Below are 20,592 nucleotides of genomic sequence, written 5' to 3' on the forward strand. Positions count from 1 at the left end.
TCTGTCAGAATGCCTGACTGAGGCAGGCAGGGAGGGAGGGAGGACTCAAATGCAGATTTCCGGTATTACTCAATGAATTCCCAAATCGTGGACAAAAAGCCGGCAGATACATGTGCACTCACCAGGGGACATCGAACAACATGTAATGACGTGACAAGGGGCACCAGACACACAGGGCTTAAATACACAAGGGAGGTGCAGGTGATTGGACACAGGTGGAAACAATCTTCGACAATGCAGACAATCACAGGACAAGGCAGGAAGTGAAACTAACCCCAGGAACAAGAGACATGACACCACAAACTAGAACAGGAAGAAAGCCCAAACCGTGACATGCTCAGGGTTGGTGATCAGCTTTTTGGATCAGCCGGCCTTTTTCTAACCAAGAAGCACAACAAAGCATTTCATTGTTAGTCTATTATCTGGCAGCTGTCTCTTTTAATAATGATTGTTTCTCTACCTTCCACTAATAATAGCCTTCTCTACCTTCAACTAATATATATATATATATATATATATATATATATATATATATATATATAATATCTTAGTTTATATTAGTTTTTATATAATATATTACTACCTCTATCAGGAGAGACAAGTCAGATACAGAAAATATACATTCATACATTGATACATTTATTTATTTATTTATACTTAAGTTCATTTTTGTCCTCCATACAAAACAAGTAGGTGCAAATAGAGATGAAATATTAAGTATGTAACGTTGACTTGGAGAGCATCAAACAAGTGCTGCTAGGCAACAGACTCTGTCAATCATCAGTTATTTGCAATAATTGTAACTTAGTTTCATTTTAAGATGTTACGGAGAAGAAACAAATGTAGACGCATGTAGAAACTGTGGCCAACACTAGCTAACGTTAGCTAACTAAGCTAATGGAGCTACAAGATTAAACTGAATAAGAAGTTGCAAATAATTCACGGAACATAACGTGAACCTATCAAAACTAATAACTCATGGTTCAAGAACATGTCATGTCTTACAACACGGGGCGGGGGGTACATTAAACTTGTTTCACTTACACTAGAAGCAGAGTGTTGTCGCTACCAGACGCCACTGCTTGCTCACTTTGGACCCGTAGCTTCGCGAGTTGCGCAATTGTGAATCTTCCGGTTTGCATTTGTGAGTTGCTCTGTGGACATTTGCCATCATTGAGACCCATGGATGTGCGGTAGGGCCAAGAATTCATATCACAATATTTAGAAACATTCTGACGGTATCCCGGTACATGCGCTCCAAAAACGCTCCAAACAAACACAGCTCCTCTCCTGGGCCCAAGTTGTGTTGGTGCATCTCTGGGTTTCGCTCTTTTCCGTGTTTTCATGTAGCAACCGTTACTTCTTGTTGTGGCCTGTACCCAGCATGCAGTTCGGCAGGGTAATTTTATAAATGTACAATTATTAGTGTTACAAACAGTGTTTGTGTGTCACAAGTTGAGTTTTTGTTGTGGGTTATTTACTGTTAATAAGTTATTACCATGACTCAATATCAACACACATGAGACGAGTAGCTCCAAGGTGCTCCTCGATGACGATGACGTGTAAAAATAAATTCATCGTCAGTTGTTATGGCGTAACACCGGTATGAACGGTAAATAAAGAATTCATAAGGAGATCTTATACCGGTATACTGTTTGAACCGGTATACCCACAGCTCTAACAACAAAAAGAACCATGATCCATGGAAATCTGCGATGGGAGAAACCACAAAAACTCCGGCAAAGAACCTGAATTAGTGATGTGCATCAATGAGATGTGAATTCTCATAGAAGGAGAGAGAGTGGAGCGAAGTGTTTCCTATGAACCCTCCCAGAGGTCTATGCATTACATTACATGACATGTCATTTAGCTGACACTTCTTCCGTCATCTTTCGCCTAGACTATTGTAACTCTCTTCTGGCAGTGTGCATTCTCTTCTACCAGATCTTCAGACATCCAGGAGACTTAAAATCAGATTAAGTATATTTTCTTTAACCAAGCTAGTCTGCTAAACTTGTTGTTGCTTCTGCTGTTGTTAATTGAAACTTGATTGCTACTTGCTTTATCTGTTACCGTTTCTTGTTCTAAGCTAACTTGACTGCTAGTTGCCTTAGCCTTCCCGTTTTAGTGCCAGTTTTGTTTTAAGCAGAGGTGGAAAGAGTAACAAAATGTTGTACTCAAGTAAAAGTACTTTTACTTAAGTAAAATTTTACTTAAGTACAAGTAAAGTTACCAGTCTAAAAATGTACTCAGAGTAAAAGTTACGGAGTTACTTTTTTAACAGCTGGGTGGGGTGCGGGATTCTAGTGTAGTTAAAAAAAGACAAGGGAAAATAAATTTCAATCTAGTTGTTTTTAATTGAAGGAAGACCTTTACAATTTAAAGTGTAATAGCAAAAATAATAAAATAAAAGAGATAGATGATTTTAGTTCAGATCATCCAATAAAACATTTTAAACATTACTACAACCACTAAATATGGCATGAACTGTGGATTCAGTAAAGCAGGGGTGTTAAACTCATTTCAGGTTCGGCCAGATACTGCCGACTTCGATCGACATATCGGACATGTTTTGGAGATGTACACTTTACCTTCAGGTCAAAATAAGCGGTTCAAATAAACTTCTACATGGTCCCAACCCTGATCAGGTTGGTTGGCCCATTGGGCCTGGTAGTGATGTCACCACATGCCTTTGTTGAATAAAATGTTGTTAAAACTGATAGAAATTGTGAACAAAACTAGAAAAATGTGATCAACGTGACCTAACTTGGACTTGAGAAAATGTTGAGAACAAATGAGACATACAAATAATTAATTTACACAAAGAAACACATCATAGCTGGTGTTTTAAAAAGATAACAAGCTACAAAGATTTGCTCATCTATGTGTCACACTGCGCCTACACTCGCTTTATGAGTCATCACAGCAGTGGGATACAGCAATGTGATCTGAAGACAGGGATTTTATTTGTTCATCAGTCTGTTCAGCACACCACGGATCTATGCATTACATTTTACTGTAATGCATCTATGCATTACATTTTACTGTAATGCATAGCTCTGTGGGTTGTTATCATATTGACCCTATATAGCCCAGAAATATGAAAAAAAAGCCATGCACTTAATAATAAATTCAAACGTTAAGAAGACAAATCCATTAAAACAAAAACGCATTAATCTAGGTGATTATTGTGACCGAATTAATGCAACAAAATAAAAATGAATCATTAATCGAGACAAATGGATTTCAAAATGTGCGATTAATTAGTCAATTTCTTTAATCTATTGACAACCTGTGAGGAAGCCACGACAGAGTGAGTCCTGGACTTAGTAGGAGGCAGACAAGCGAGACTTGGTTCCGGTATCAAAAGGTTTTATTATTTGTAATAAAAAGGATGGTCATTAACCAGTTAAACGGCTAAACAAAACAAATTCATAAACTTGGAAATTAATGCAACATAACTGTCACATGCCCTCAGCCAGAGGTGGAAAGAGTAACAAAATGTTGTACTCAAGTAAAAGTACTGTTACTTAAGTAAAATTTTACTGAAGTACAAGTAAAGTTACTAGTCTAAAAATTTAAGTAAAAGTAAAAAGTAGCTCATTAAAAATGAGTAAAAGTTACTTAGTTACTTTTTTAACAGCTGAGTGGGGTGCAGGATTCTAGTGTAGTTAAGGAAGACAAGGGAAAATAAATCTCAATCTAGTTGCTTTTAATTGAAGGAATTACAATTTAAAGTGTAATAGCAAAAATAATAAAATAAAAATAAAAGAGATAGATGATTTTAGTGCAGATCATCCAATAAAACATTTTAAACATTACTACAACCACTAAATATGGCATGAACTGTGGATTCAGTAAAGCAGGGGTGTTAAACTCATTTCAGGTTCGGCCAGATACTGCCGACTTCGACCGAACGCGGGACACTGAAGATCGGCGCGAACGGCTGACGGGGGGGTGGCGCTGATGGGGAGGCGGGGGGGTGTCGCTGGCGGTTCGGCCGATGGTTCACTGACGACGGGACGTATGCACTCCAGTGGCAGACCGTTTACTCTGCAATCTCCTTAAACTGTCTCTGCTCTGCTCACTGAAGCAAAACAATACGTGGACAATAAATATCAGAGCCAAGAGCAGCGAGTGTAGTCACTCTGTAGTGCCAGTTCTCAATTTTAGATTCATTTAACTGCTAGTGTGTCCTATTTTTGTTTATGAAAAAGAACGTGGTGTCACTGATTAAAGGTGTCAAAGTGCTTGTTGTTTTGCCCTTGGTTTAGATGCCTAATGCATGTAAAAGGATGAACTCATTTTCACAACGCTTTACTCGCCCGAGTTTACTCACCTGACTAGTTGTAATTATTTCGCCTCATTCGCGTCCCATTTTTTCCCGCTTAATTCGCGCCCGAAAGGGGGCGTGGTTTATCTCCAGCTTTTTTTGTTACCGATTTTTTTTTATCAAAGTCTAGATCTAGCGTCTGGATGCCCGCCGCCACTTTTTTAGTATACTAATATGCTCCGATATATAAAGGTGGATTCTTTTGTGCTAAAACCTTCTTGGCAATAAACCTGTTTCTTCTTAGCCAAAATCTAATGATGAGTTTATCTAATATAGGTAGACTCGTCACTCACACACACATAGTCTTTAGGTGTGTGTTTTAGCATAGAGGGTGCAGTATTTAAAAACATGCTAAAACCTGTCATAGTTTTATTGTGAACACTAAGGAAGCATCCACCCAAAGGTTTTTGCTGTGGTGTTCCGCAGCAGATGGAGTCTTTCTCACTCCCTCCCTGATGTAATGAATGAATTTGTTACAGTAGGAAAACTCAATCTGTTCAACAGTGAGATCCATGAGCAGAGAGATGGGATCTGACAAGCGGTTTCATGGTGAAGAACTTCCACTGAAGTCGACCCGGCAGCAGGGTCACTGCACTGAAACTACACTCAGCTTTGGCCTGCTTCCCCTTCCAATAATCTGGTCTATTTTGTCCTTCTCTCCTTCAGTGGGTGCTGGCATTTGAGATCTTCATCCCGCTCGTCCTCTTCTTCATCCTCCTGGGTCTGAGGCAGAAGAAGCCAGCGATGCCTGTCAAGGAAGGTAGGCAGACGAGCCCATGAACCAAATCCATTGTGCTGTCAAAGAATGAAAGGAGAACCCAATGAATGCACTTTTTGATAATGTCAGCAGAGGGACATTTACCAAGGATTTAAAAACCTTTTCAGACACTGCTTGTTCCCTTTTGCAAAGGATGTGTCACGTTCCTCTGATGGAACCCAAACGCAGACCAGACCAGATGGGTTTGAGGTGAAAACAAAGAGTCTTTATTGACACAGTGCAGGAGTAGACCAACGTGTAGAATGGCGAGTCCAGGTGAGGTGGTGGGGTGGAGGCGTCCCCGTGGCCAGGTGCGGTTGACGGCTTTCCCAGGTGCAGAACTAGAAAACAGGACAAAAGACAAGTTAGTGTTCCTCAAGGGGATTCTCGGGATCTCAGTAAGTAGCGGTGGTAGCGAATGCAGGCACACGTACTACTTCGTCTAACAATCCGGCAGGGACTGGATGTCGGTCTCAGCTTAACTAGGGTGGCTGATCTTGATCAGGTGTGTTGGCTTGATTGGCCGCAGGCCTGGAACTCTCCGCCTCTCCACGTTGCTTGGCAACCATGAAAAACAACATGGAAACATGCTCAGGGAGCTGGGGTCGTGACAGGATGAGCAAAGAGCTTTATTTGGTCTGTCGGCAGGTTTGGCAAAATATCATTCGTAAGTGACCAATGACTGACAACGCTTAATCACCTTTGGTCTTTAATGAATGACTGAGAAGTGTAACCATAGAGACAGACCAAGCAAATCCAATTAGTTCTTTACTTCACCAGTAAGGTAACGGATCTACAGGTGAAACTCGAAAAATTTGAATATCGTGCAAAAGCCTTTACATTCAGTATATATTATATACCCATATCATCAAAATTATATCAAATAAAGGCTTGAAACATCTCACTTTGCATGTAATGAGTCTATATAATATATTAGTTTCACCTTTTAAGTTTAATTACTGAAAGTAATGAGCTTTTGCACTATATTGAAATTTTTTGAGTTTCACCCATAAATACACGCTGGAAACCATCCCCATGAAGACGTTTCTCCCGATTCATGTTGTGTAAGGTGTAGATAACACACACCGGACCACTTATCCTGTTATTTTCTATATAAAACCCAAATGTGACTCCCAAAAAAATGCAAAATGCCATGCATTTTAAATGTATACTTTGCTGCTGTTACAAACATGGGATTTGCCTCTCATCATGTGCTGAAGCTTTTCAGTCATTTATTTAGCTTTTAGAACTCTTCCATTGCCTTAGTTCACGTCTGTTCATGTTGTAGTTTGTTCTTATTTTATTTTGATTTATTTTTGTCTTTGCCGTTGACTTCATCTTTGTCTTGTACCTGCTGTTCTTTCTTTCTTCGGCTGTCTTTCTTTATTCCTGTGATGCATGTTCTCAACGTGTTGGATGGACTAGTATGTAAGTTTCATCATCTAAGGCTAATTCTATCCTCACACCTGCTTCTCACATTGTACATTACTGACATTTTGATCTCTTGGTTAACTTGTTAATGCTGATTTGTGGTTGTGTGTTTCTGTCTGTGTTTATATCTCAACCCTGATTTATACCATGTATCAAGGACGGCTATCCTCCAAATCCAGTACACCTCAGTTCCTCCGTGGCTCATTGTAGAAATCATATTGGTTTACAATTCAATTTATTTCCTTGTATTTTATTGTATACCCCCAAATCACAAATTTGACTCAGTGGGATTTACACTCAGTAAATCTGTAAAGTAAGATCCTCCAAATGGAAACATGATGATCGGCGATTTTGGCATGCTGGACTTTAAAAACGTTCCGCTGAACAAATGTCGTGTCCCATCAGCTCTTCCCTCCCAACCTGAGAGCGGGCCTGGGTCGACGATCCATCTTCGTATTAGAGCGCCCCCCACTTCACAGGAAAAATGGAGTGATATGAGTATGTGACAAACACATCTGTGAATCGTCAATCACAACGGTCCACCAGTGGGTACATTGTGTGACTGTGTGTGTACAGATGGACTTTATGTGTCACCATCACTTCCTCCTCCTGCCCTCATTGTTTACAGCCCTATTTGCTACCTCACTGCCAGACTTGCTTTGATACAAAAGCTTTGTTTTCGGGTGCCAGGCTTGAGTCTCAGAAGCAACGATGGCGCAGTATGTCTTCTTTAGACGTGGCAGCTTTAGGGAATTCATACCTGCCTGTTGTTGTTTGGGTTGCAGAAAACGTTTCCTCACAGTCAGTTCACTGATTTGAAATGATTAAAGTATTATGAGCTGCACTTTTACAACATTTTACTAAAGCTTCTAACAGGCTTTTGGTGGATAATATTTCTCTGCAGCATCCCCTAAATGTTCCCAATGGTACAATGTTTCTCTGCCTGTGGAGACTTGAATTGTGCACTCCATACCTGTGTGTCGTGTAGTGTTTGTGTGACCCGTTTTTGACTGAGTTTGTGAACAGCGCCTTGTGTTCTGATGGTTTCACACCTCACTGCGGTGATGTTCACGGCTCGCTGGTCAGAGAGGACTGATGTCAATGAGCTGAATGTACTTAGCTACCTCACAGTCCCACTTCCATCACGCAGACCCACCACCAGGTTTCATTTTGTTGAAGACTCGTTTTTTATCTCGGGAAATTCTGGCCGCGTCCCCGAGGTACTCTTGTGGTTGTTGTGACTCCCACTTTCTCAAAACGCCCTTAAATATCAGTTTAATACTGCCTGCTGATTTCTCACTCAGCACCCGTATAATTAATCAACTCTCAAGCCAAGTTCCTGTGTTAGATCAGAATCACCCGAAAACAGAAATGATGCAGATTCATAAGAGTGGTCCCAGGGGTATAAAGTGGAACGTGGGTGGAAAAGTTTCATACGTGCAGCAGATATGACTGCGGTCCACCATAAGTGGCTAATGTGGATGATATGACAGACAGAGTGAGCTGGGAGAAAATAGGACGTGTTTGTGTGGTTGAATACATAGGAGGCCAAACACACAGACAAGCCTATGTAGCACAGTAACCATGGTTACTAGAGCTGGAGTTTCTTTTTTTTACCTGGTAAAAGGCTCGACCAGCCGGGCACTCTTAGACAGATGAGGAAAAACAGAATGGGTGCAGCACAATGATCAGTGGCCTGTGTGTTCAGCACTGACATGTGGCAGCCATTAGCTGTCGTGCTGCCTTTCACGGCTGTCATCTGACATCTCTTCCTTTCCAAGTCTAACACAATATATCTCCCTCTGCTTTTTCATCCTCATGGTCCCATTTGGTCCTCATCCTCTTTTTTTCTCCATCTGTGTCCTGGGTATTTCTTTGCCTCTTCCTTTGTCTGTGGTTTTGTCTCTTCTCCTTTTTGTCCCCGTTCTTCCGCCCTCATGTCCAGCCTTTTACAGCTCAGCCCCACTCACCTCGGCCGGCATTATTCCCATCATGCAGTCGCTGTGCCCAGATGGACAAAGGGATGAGTTTGGTTTCCTGCAGTACAAGAACTCCACGTGAGTAGACTTGATCAGCATTCCCTTAACTGGTCCTTTTAGAGACATTGTTTGTCTTGAATGATTTGTTTGTTTTATCCATTTATGTAGCCCTCTCATTTATTTGAATGGAGCCGGTCTGTCAGCGCAGCCCCAACAGGGTCACTACATGGTGACTAAACCATGTTGGGTCTTCATGCAAACAAGTCGATCCAGGTTCTATTGCTGCTACGCAACATTCAAGAACATAAGTGCATGCTTCTGCTTCTTGCATCGCATACATTGTGCTGTATTCTATAGCATCTTCTAATACTCGAATATTGCTGGAATTGGCCCTCCGTTCATGAAGAACCATTCGTCCGTTAGTTTGACAATTGAAAGGCCTCTTGATTTGAATGAATATTAAATAAAACCTTGATCAAAAAACAATATTTAAGAGCTGCGAATCCTCACAAAGTGTTTCTATATATCAAGAAGTACTTTCTTTTCGCCTCATAAACTTCCTATTTTTATTTTGTTATCATTTCTGCAGTTACTGTGGTTTTTTTATTGGTTGGAAAGTGAGCTTTTGAGGACAGCAGGGCATACTTCATGGCCTGAGGATATTCCTGCTTCTTCTCATTCTCACAACCTTCTGGCTCAGACAACACTGGGCCTTGGTCTTTGCTACTTCTTAGATGTTGCGTCGGTGTGTTTGGGCCTTCAACAAGCAGTAGGATGAGCACTGCTGGCTCCTACTTGTTTGACCTCTAACCCCAGTGACCATCCCCTCGCTGGACAGTCTAGGCAGTCCGTTCAAATGGAAGTGTTGAGGAAGTTTTTGGTTTCTTCAGTGCAGGTTTACTGTCTACATGTGAATCTCTCTGTCAGTGTGACCCAGCTGCTGCACAGGATCAGTGAAGTGGTTGAACAGAACCGCCTCTTCTCACCCGACCGGTCTGGTTTGGGTCAAGAGCTGGAGAAGCTGCAGCAGCACCTGGAGAGTCTCAGTTCAACCCGTTTACCTCCGGACTACAGCTTCAACAGCAGTGAAGGTGTGACACATAGCCATGCTTTAACCCTGTCTATATCACCAGCCAGTGAGTGAGGAGGAGTGAAGCGGTCCGAAGTACAGTCCATTTAGATGTCAGAGCTTGTCAAGCGATCAACTTCCAGCGAGAATTACGCCAGCCTATGAAAACGTAGCTTGCACCAGAGAAGGGAGGATTGAAAAAACATCAGCAGCCATGATGTGATGTAGTTTGCAGTATATATCGTATCATTAAATCCTCACCAGAAAAACGTCAAATAAACCCTCGCTCTTATGTAATGTCCTGGCTATTCCTGTATCATAGAAAACATTGGCAGAAACAAAAAGACAATGACCATGAATCTTGAATGCATTCCGCAGACTATTTCAACGTTTTTTTATGGTATTTGATATCCAATCAAAAAATACCTTAGAAAGAATGAACCGTAGACGAAAGTAGTTCACCACCAATGGTCTACCAGCCTCTTCATCATTACATCGCTTTCCTCAGGGTCACTAGGTCCCTTTAACCATCAGGATATTTGTATTGTATTGTATTGAACAGGATATTTGTATGTATGTTTAGCTCATCAAATCCTCCTTTTACATGAATAAAGTATGCATTTACTACCAGAAAGCTGCATTTGAAACTAGAAAATGCATTTCCTGCTGAAAATGCGTTGGAATGCAAAAAGCTGAAATTAATTTCAAAAAGTTGCTTAAAGTACAGAAATGAAACAAGCTGAAATTATTCTAAACATTGCTGAAAGAATAGAAAAGGCTGAAATACATTTAAAATGGCTGAAAATACAGAAATGAGAAAAGCTGAAATGAACTTGAAACAATTGCAAAAAAACTGAAATGGGAGAAGCTTCTATGAATTTGAAATCACAGAAATAATAAAAGCTGAAATTAATTTCAAAAAGTTGCTTAAAATGCAACACACTGAAATTATTCTAAACATTGCTGAAATAGAAAAGGCTGAAATACATTTAAAAATTGCTGAAAATACAGAAATGAGAAAAGCTGAAATGAACTTGAAAGAATTGGAAAAAACAGAAATGGGGGAAGCTTCTATGAATTTGACAAAATACAGAACTAATAAATGCTTAAATTACTTCTAAACATTGCTGAATCTTTTTCATTCAAACTTAATAATGAACTTGGTAAATGGACTTGTACACCGCTTTGCTAGTCTTCTGACTACTCAAAGCCCTTTAATACTAGATGACATCTCTCACCCATTAATACACTGATGACACAACCTACCATACACATTGGCACCTGCCCATGTGCACAGAATAAACAAGACAGGAGAAGATCCTGGCAACAAGTCAAAATAAACCATTTTGCATGGTTGGTGAGTGCCTCAAAAGTTTGCAAATAGTGTAGAAATTACTGAGAGCTTCGTGGCGGTCGGTCCCATCAAAAACGCCCCTGGATACTTCCGGATAAGTTAACCGTCATGTTTTGATGACGTCATAGAGATGCGCGGTTTTGTGAAATAAAGATGGACGCATACAGCGCCAATGACTAATACAAGTACTACGTGTTTCACTTGGACAATTAAATGTTAGTGGACACACACAAATACTACAGCCCCCATCTCGATTACAATTGTTCACTCCTCAGTGCGCAGTTTCGCCCACCAGCGGAACCCCTCCTCCCCCCTAACCCCGGCTGGTCCACCGTAACTTTTGACGTGCTTATTAACCGACGGACCTTCTTGCGGTCCGATGAAGGTTATTAATAGTATATTAAGTTGACGCTTTGTTGCGTAAAATAAAGACCAAACGATCTCCTGTCATTCGCGTAAGAAAACAAACTCACGTGTCTGCAGCTCAATCACCGAAAGAACAACGTCACGCCCCTCCCCCGTAACTTTTGACGTGCTAACGGACCTTCTTGCGGTCCGCGAAAAGGTTATTACAGTTTTTCTCCATTGGTTTGGCTCATTTTTTGAAACAGAAATGACATTCTCAAAACAACATGGACAAACCTCCAAACAACTTAGCAATTTCTCAATACAGAATTGAATTTCTCATTCATTTGGTTAAATTGCAAATGTCTAAGTACATGTCTCAATGTCTCAGTACATCTTTGCAAATGATTAAGTACATGTAGCCTACGTTTAGCACAATTTCCAAGTGAATAGATCTTGTTGATCTAAACTGATTGTTGATTCTCAGTCAAATTGTTTTTCGCTCCAAAACGTCTCAGCGTATTTTCATTGTATAAGTCATCACATGCACAATAGTCTGTTCAATTGTCAAAATTACTCAAGAACATAATACCATGAATAACATTTGATAAATTCACAGTATTACAACAATTGACAGTCAGGTGAAACTAGAACTTTATTTTATCTATTCTTTGACCGGCTTTATTTACAGCACTGTAGGATGCATATAATTTACATTGGTTTTTGTTTCTGTGTTTATTTTACAGTATATTATGCTGCTTTTTACTTTGATGTATGGAAGTTATTTTATGTTTGTGAATGATAATTGCAATTACAATTTCCGGTAGTATGAGTGCAATGTGTGATGTCAAACCTTGGAGGCTAATCTTACCCTAAAATCCTATTTTATTCTGTTAGCTAGACAAAAAAAACAGTACAGTAACCATTGTCAATGAAGGACTGGGCTAAGACTGGTGGACATGAGGGATTTCAATGGTCCTCTGCCATAGTGACAAAACAACTAAACATTTTGACCTGCAGTGTTTAAACAATGACAAAAGGACTTTTCATTTTGAGGGCACTGACTGTTTGTATGAGAAAAGGAATTCGTTGTGACTGATGAGTTGTCTGTTTTGGGAGAGATATGACCTTTTGCAGGTGTGCCATAGTGTTTTGCTAAACCATCTAGGTTATTTTGGCAAATGTATTTAAAGCTTTGAGAATGTCGTTTTTTCGAGAGATAGATGAGCCACAGCAATCGAGAAGGAAGTTTTCATTTTGGGGGCACTGACTATTTTTATGAGAAAATGATTTGGTTTTGAAGCTTGAGTTAACGGTTTTGGGTGAGATATGACCTTTTGAAGGTGATCTATGTAGTTGTGCTGAACCATATAGGCTATTTTACCAAATGCATTAAGAGCTTTGAGAATGTAATTTCTGTTTCAAGAATTGAGCCAAACCAATGGAGAAAAACTGTAATAGTATCACTCGCGTAAGAAAATAAACTCACGTGCCTGCAGCTTAATGACAACACCGAATGAACAACGTCACACCCCCGCTTTAAGTTTCCAGCGGGGAGTAGCCTCGTTAGCAGTTTAGCTAGCTAGCACTCTATCACTTATCGCTCTCACATGTTTGAAATATCTTACGGTCCAGCCTCCACATTACTTACGGTCTGCTCGTCCCGGGTCTCCGTCCCAACTCACGACACGCACGTCCATACGTACGGTTAGCTAAACACGGTTAAACCTACACGTCCATGTACGGTTAGCTAAACACGGTTAAACCTACACGTCCATGTACGGTTAGCTAAACACGGTTAAACCTACACGTCCATGTACGGTTAGCTAAACACGGTTAAACCTACACGTCCCTGCGCAGTGGATGACTCCTGAGCTACGTCTTTATGTCCATCGATCACCAGCTGGTCGCTAATGAGCTCAAAGTGAAGAGAGTGAAGAGATTTAGACAAAATCCACACCTCAAACAAATGCTTCCTGGAGCAAAACTATTTGTGGTAGCCAAAAAATAATGGCATTTTGAGGGACCCAAGACTCTACCGAACGCATGAGTGTAGTTTTTATGTCTCTATGTGTTTTAAAACTGCTCAAACAGCCGTTTACAAACAGTGTACCGTCTGTGTGTTTTTTTTAAAAATGTCGGCAGATTTGTATGGAAGCTTATGGGGCTCGGGGCAGACTTTGTCTCACAATCGGGCTCCTCACGCAAAAAGTAAATAACTCTGAGATTCCAAACTTATACGAGTCCAACCAGCGCAAGCACAGCTAATGTTTTCTTTTTAAATGAAGGCTGAAAAGTGAATATTGTGGCCGTAAAGATAAAAGTGCCTCTTTTTTTTTACTGAATCCTGACACGGCGCTCACTCTAAATCCCGGGACAATCTGGAAAACTCCACTCTAAATTCGAAAGAAACCCCAAAACTAATGAAACATAATTAGTGATTATGAAAAAACTAAAATAGATATCAACAAGCTGTTTTTTTAATGAAATTGTTAAGACTTGTGGCAACATTTTAAAGTTTAAATGGTGTCTCTAGCTGAAAGATTGGAAAAGCTGAAAAAGTTGAAAGTTGAACAAGTTTTGAGAGGATTTGAAAATTTAATCCATTGGAAACCATGTTAAAAAGTTTGATGTTTTTAATTTATATTAATTCAATTATAAGAGCTAAAAAGCTGAAAAGTCATAGCACCCCTCCCCTGAAGGAGCTGAACATTTTAATATTTGAATGGTCTTAATAGCTGAAAGTGTGAAGGAGTTGAAAGGTGCGGCGGAAGAAATAGAATAAAAAAAAGGCGGAATAAAGAAAAGAAGAACAATACTTGGAATGCTTGAAGCATTCCAACTAATGATAGTGTGTGTGTTTGGATGCAGGCTTCACGCTGGCCAGTGTGTTGAAGAACCCGTCGGTGTTCCAGCAGTTCCTGATCAGGAACCTTTCCCTGTCCAACTCCACCACCGGCCTGCTGCTCAACTCTCCAGTCAGCCTCCGGGAGGTGCGTCACCAACGCCACACACATATAGTGATGTTTGTAGATACAAAGAACACTGAATCCATACAGATCCGACAGATTTGTAGGTCAAAGGTCAAAACGTGTGGCCCTTTGGACAACAGATCCCAAGGAGGCATCTAATAATGTGAAGGTATAAAAGGAGACTGCTATAAGATCAACAAAAATATCAGTATACAGTATACAATAGCCATTGGCTATTGTATACTGTATACTGATATACCAATAAATTGTATACAGTATAAATTGTATACAGTATACACTGTATACAGTGTATACATTGTATACAGTGTATATGTTACACACACACACACACTGCGACAGGCTCCGTTCAGGTGTTTTATTCTGCAATGATAACACAGACAGCGCACTCAAAATCAAAAACAACAACAACCTGTTGTACTTCCGACTTTAGCCGGAGTCACTTGCTCTGTGTGTTACAGATGAACATTCAAAACCCGATATCGGCGACGCAAACACTTAGCGCGGGAAAACTTGCTAGCTACTCTCGTTGTTGGTCGCCGACATGCTACATTTAAATACAAGACATTAAAACATGTAACCACCAAAAACGGGCGAACTTAACATACATAAACATTTGCGAACAGGCTTACATATATATTTGCTTACCTGCAATGATAACACAGACAGCGCACTCAAAATCAAAAACAACAACAACCTGTTGTACTTCCGACTTTAGCCGGAGTCACTTGCTCTGTGTAAGTGTTACAGCGCCCGTCACGCCTACTAAACCCGCTACCGCCACCTGCTGGCGGAAACAAGTGCTGTCCCGTAGCCACTCCAGGGGGAAAGAGCCAGACTCAAACAGTCAGTTTTGAACACAATAAAATAATACAATGACAGGGGAATGGCACTAAACAATACAATCCAAACAACCAGTAGCAGTCCTTAAAATGTCCAGGGTGCCACATATACATTTGGCATAAACCAAACTCATCCCTTTGCATGCATGTAGAAAAACGCCCTATCATCACTCTCTGGTCACGTTACTGTCTCTTCTTCTTCATATGGTGTGTGTGGAAAGGCCATGTTAACAAACCAGCTCTAGTGTTTACTCATCTGCGCACATTTGTATCTTACTGTGGTTCTCACATCGTTTGCAACCACGCCTTCGTCTGACTCTTCTCTGATGATATCTTTATTTGGCCGATAGCCATTTCTGTCTCTGAGCAAAAAGCAGCACTGAAATGTATCTTCAAATAGTACTGCGATTCTGGATTCAAAAAAGTTGCATAATTAACTTTGTTTTGAGGTATGACTTACTGCTTACCTGTATTCAGTTCTATTCAACAATATGTTGAAAGTGTGTTCTTAAGCATGGGGCATAACTCAATCAATTTGGGAAGATCACACAATGAAGAAATGTGTACCCAAAATACAATTCAAACATCATTGTTGCACAATAGTACGGTTGTATTATATTATATGTTTGATATAACCACACAGTGGTGGCGTTTCAAATGACGGTGGGTAGATCTTCAGGTCTTGTGGGCTTGTGGACAGATAGTGTTGTTCAGTACAGTGCAGGGCGGCTGCTGCAGTCCTTTGTCATGCCAGGCTTGTGCCATAAGGTGCGACACACTAAACTATTGGCTTGCTTTTTTGTTCTTTTGTTCTCTAATGTTTGGATCATTTCATTTAGTGAACACCTGCATTTAATCACACTAAATCCTATTGATGTTTTATTTAACTTGTGAGACATGTGATCACACTAAAAATACAGTTTTATTCTGTTAGAGAAACTAAATCAATACAAATGAGTGATTCTTTGCAGCGTCTTCCATCAACCACAGCCAGCATTTTTGATGTTCCCTTTATCTGCGTGTTGTGGTTGTGTGTGTGTGTGTGTATGCGTGTGTGTGTGTGCATCCTCTAGGTGTACAGTCTTATCTTTGGTACGTCTCTCAGAGATGGAGGAGGAGCCCAGAGTTGGATTCAGGGAACAAAAGACACCAGAAAAACCCCTGAAGAGATAATTCATCATCTGGAGGTAAGTTCACACACTTCACCCCCCACACCGAGTTCCACTTCATGGCAGCAACAGCTAGCTCGACTACAGTTAGTTCCCTCTAGTGCTCACGAGACAAGGAGCCGCGCTGTCTGCTGGGCACATGGTGAGCTCGTCTCAGCGTGATATGACATACATTTGGCATTGGCTTACTCCCCTGTTTCAAACACTTTTTATTGTCCTTGCGTTTTGTTTTTTACTTCTTCAAGTTTGCAGGGAACTTCATATTCAGAAATAGACTCTCCGAAGAGGCCAACTTGTCAATCACAACTAGGGCTGCAACAACGAATCGATGAAATCGATTAAAATCGATTATTAAAAGCGTTGGCAACGAATTTCATTATCGATTCGTTGTGGCGCGCGACTATTATCTTTGAGTATTAAAAGAAAGTTGCGCGCGCCGCGCAGAGCTGAGAAAAAAAAGTTGAGCGCTCGCGCAGCAGAACATCGGAGAGACCCGTACTACTGTTGTGAAACATGCGGAGGAAGAGAAGCCAATGCGACCTTAATATTTCACACTGAAATGGGGGGTGCGGGTCCTAGCGGGCAACGGGGGGTGCTGCGGTTTTCTTTGCAGCGCCAGTAGTTTTATGTTCTAATCGCCGCGCTCGACTTCAAGGTGTAACCTTTATTATTGTTCGGTCTGAAGCAGCGCGCCCAGTGACGGATGGTGCAGCAAATTTGATGTCCGGGTGGAAATCAGGAGAAAGGTCGGTCCGGGATATTTTCGGGAGGGGCTTTGAAATTCGGGAGGGTTGACATGTCTGATTGTAAGATATGCAAAAGCGACATGGCCTGGCACGGGAGCACCACGGCAATGATTCATGATTTTGTGCCTAAAATATTTAATTTGGCGGCTGTAAAGTATACATCATGTGATGTGTGTATGTTTTTTGTGTTAGTCCATTTTATTTGCTTACTTAGGGATGTTCAAGGAGCAATCTGTTAGTGCAAAACATATTTAGAAAGTGCACAGTCAGTTCTATTTTTCAATAAAGGGTTGGAAATTAATGTTTTTACATTTTTTATTTTTTTATCCGATTCATCGATTAATCGAACAAATAATCGACAGATGAATCGATTATTAAAATAATCGTTAGTTGCAGCTCTAATCACAACCAAATTAAAAAAGGGCAGTTGTATAAAATGGGGATTCAGACGGAGTGATACCTTAGCCTTCCGTAGCCAAATGGGAATATAAAGACGTGATGACTGTGATGAACGGTCTGTTTTTCACAGGGCTTCCTTCTGACTGGAGCCATGCTGGAGGTCCTCACCTGTGGTGAGGACAGGGCCAATGAGCTCAGTAACATCCTGCTGGTGCCTGAAAAGCAGCAGCCAGTGCTACAGGCCTATCACAGCGCAATGTGCAGCGGAGGGCAGAGTCAAAGGTCAGAGCGCTTCAGGCTGATGAGCCTCCAGTTGAGAGAGCAGATCAACACGCAGATTGTCAGTGAGAAGGTACAGCAGCAATATTTTATGTCAAAAAGTATTTGTTATTCAACCAAATAATCGGACAGTAGTTGTTCTATCACCCTTGAGCGCCCTGTGGGGTATACTAGGTCTGGTAACTAAAGAAAGGTGAGACAATTTGATTTTGTATAGCACAAATTGTCCCCAGAGAGCTTTACAGTTAGTACACATCCAACATCCTGTGTCCCAGAACCCTCACATGGGCACAAGAAAAAACCCTTCAATGGAAAGAAAAAAGGAGCAAACCTGAGGCTGATCCCTCATGTCATCATGTGTTCAGAATAAACAACGTAAAAGATGAATACGTTCAATTTATGTGACAGAAATGATTCAAATGTTGACAGTAGTAAGCCCTATCATCATTTGAAACTGTTAATAGCTAATAATAACAGTTGTAGTGGATGCAGTAAAATATAAATTATAACAAAGGGAGTAATGGTGTGAGCAATAATGTGACTACTAATAATAACAACAGTAGCCGGAGATGTCAGGCAGGACAACTGCAAGACCAACGTCCAATATATATTATTATGTCACATGACATTTAACTGATGCTTTTATCCAAAGCGACTTACATTGAATTATAACCCATGCGTTACATTTTTCCTGAGGAGCAGTTAGGGGTTAGGAGTCTTTTTTAGGAACACTTTAACACATGGAGCAGCCGAGATTCAAACCGCTAACCTCGCAGCTCCCAGCGCACCACACTACTCCATGTGCCCCCATCACTATCAGTTATAAACACCATCCGATACAAACACCATCAGGTATAAACACCATCACAATCATACACCATCACATACAGACACCATCACATATAAACACCATCACATATAAACACCATCGCATATAAACACCATCACATACAGACACCATCACATATAAATACCATCACATATAAATACCATCACATATAAATATATCTCTTTCTGCATATACATTGTCTTTTCTGCCCCCTCACGATGCACTGTAGACCTGCTATTAGACTGCGGGGCTGTCATTAGCTGTTGGATAAAGCATATAAAAAGGTGCTCATGATGGGACCTTCCATGAATCACTGTATTTGTAATCGGTAAATGGACTTCTATTGCACTTTTATATACTCTTGAATACTCAAAGTGCTTTTCACACTACATGTCATCATTTATCCATTCACTCCCATCCATATTCTGATGGCAGGGGCATCAGACGTAACCTTTCCAACATTCACACACCAATGACCCAACCTCGAAGGAGCAATAAGGGCTTTTATATCTTTCTCAGGGACACATAAACAGGGATTAGAAGGGCCAGGGATTGAACCGCTGGCTGGGGGGGACCTTCTCTTCCTTCTGAGGCTTTTTGCTGGTAGCTTCCAGCTTCCCACTACCATCCAGCAGCTGTCGGGCATGGTTGAAAGGGCCTGATGAATGCTTGGCTAGCCCTACTCTGACTTCCGCCCACAGTGTTGCCTCCCTCGGTCCCTTCTCTCTTTGCATTTACAGATAATGTACAGCACCTTAGTTCCCACCATAATGCAACTAATGGGTAGTAGGAGCACTAGTGGTGCGCCATTATGAATTATCCAGAGGAGCTGACATGTAGAGGGCAGAGATGGGTTCATGTGCAGGTGAAGAAATAGTCTACCAAAGAGCAAACTGAGGAGGGCAAGGTGGGAACGACTCCTTCAGGGTGGGGCTATTAAAACGCCAGCCGCTGTTTGGTCCCGGAATCACTGCGTCCTACGACTTTAAGCCTTTCCTACTAACTTCTGGTTGCAAAATACAATATGGTGAGGGCAGAAGAACAGTGCCTAGCTTCTTTTAAAGTACACAGCAAATTACTTTTGCTGTTGAAAACTCCATGTTAATTTTGTTCCCAAACAGCAACACTTTTACATGATTTCTTTCATTTTTAAATAGTTGTTGGCCCCTGCTGTTAAAAAGAGGCAAGCACGTTTAATTCAAATCAGAATAATTTAATATATTTATTAACAGATATATATTTCTTAAACTATCATCTTTTGTGACCAAGTAACACTGCCTTTAAACTACGATCAACATGAAGTAACTGACAGCTGACATATGTTGTGACCAGAAAGATTCAGCTGGTGTGTTTTGGGTTTACCTTGATGATATTGAACACAGTGTAAAAATAAACTTGTAGAATACCCTTGTAGTTGTCTTTTCAATTATTATTACTCCTTAAGAACAAATACAATTTAGATTCATTTAGATTCTGGACGAGTTCTAGTCTGCTCAGGGAATTTATTGTTGCATAACAGAACATTTGGATCACATTATATTTGTTCATAAGCTCTTTTCTCCACCCTCATACCTCCAGCTTCACTTTGAACAGTACAGCTCTTTGGTTCCGCTCTCTCAGTCCGACCTCGGGGCCTTGTTGAAGGACCTGGCGGATGTAGAGAGGCTTCTGAAGGATGTGGACCTGCTGTCCGGCCTGGCCCGCCTGCTGCCCAAAGGAGCGTGTACCGGGCGAACCTCAGCCTCCACGGCAAACACGACCGGGCCGCTTAACGCCACCACCTGGGGCGCCAACACGACGGACATACCGGGAGAGGAGGGGGTTGAAGGGGCAGAGGGAGGTGGAGGAGGGAAAGAGAAGGAGGAGGTGGAGAACCCTCACTCTCAGTTTTCTGCATTTGTACAGCTGTGGGCCGGACTGCAGCCGATCCTGTGTGGACACAACAGGTGGGTGAGGCCAAACGGGACGAGCCATGGCAGAACCAAATGATAGCATTCTTTATGTGCTCTCGAGTTGTGGAAGGAAGGAAAGGAAGAACAGAGAAGTATCTTTACGACCTATGGGATGACG

The 20,592-nt window shown here is 41.1% G+C and overlaps 1 protein-coding gene across 1 annotated transcript in view; it reads left to right on the plus strand.

Moving 5' to 3' along the window:
* The window catches only part of abca2 (ATP-binding cassette, sub-family A (ABC1), member 2), a 58,695-nt gene that overhangs the window by 10,404 nt on the left and 27,699 nt on the right, over positions 1 to 20,592 (plus strand). The window contains exons 2-8 of the mRNA XM_037481869.2: positions 5,000 to 5,093; positions 8,467 to 8,578; positions 9,428 to 9,591; positions 14,140 to 14,261; positions 16,174 to 16,287; positions 17,545 to 17,766; positions 20,101 to 20,468. Of these exons, the coding sequence (XP_037337766.2) occupies positions 5,000 to 5,093; positions 8,467 to 8,578; positions 9,428 to 9,591; positions 14,140 to 14,261; positions 16,174 to 16,287; positions 17,545 to 17,766; positions 20,101 to 20,468 (1,196 nt within the window). The remainder of the gene's footprint in view (positions 1 to 4,999; positions 5,094 to 8,466; positions 8,579 to 9,427; positions 9,592 to 14,139; positions 14,262 to 16,173; positions 16,288 to 17,544; positions 17,767 to 20,100; positions 20,469 to 20,592) is intronic.

The sequence above is a fragment of the Pungitius pungitius genome, chromosome 5 (genome assembly GCF_949316345.1).
Source record: "Pungitius pungitius chromosome 5, fPunPun2.1, whole genome shotgun sequence".
NCBI lineage: Eukaryota > Metazoa > Chordata > Actinopteri > Perciformes > Gasterosteidae > Pungitius > Pungitius pungitius.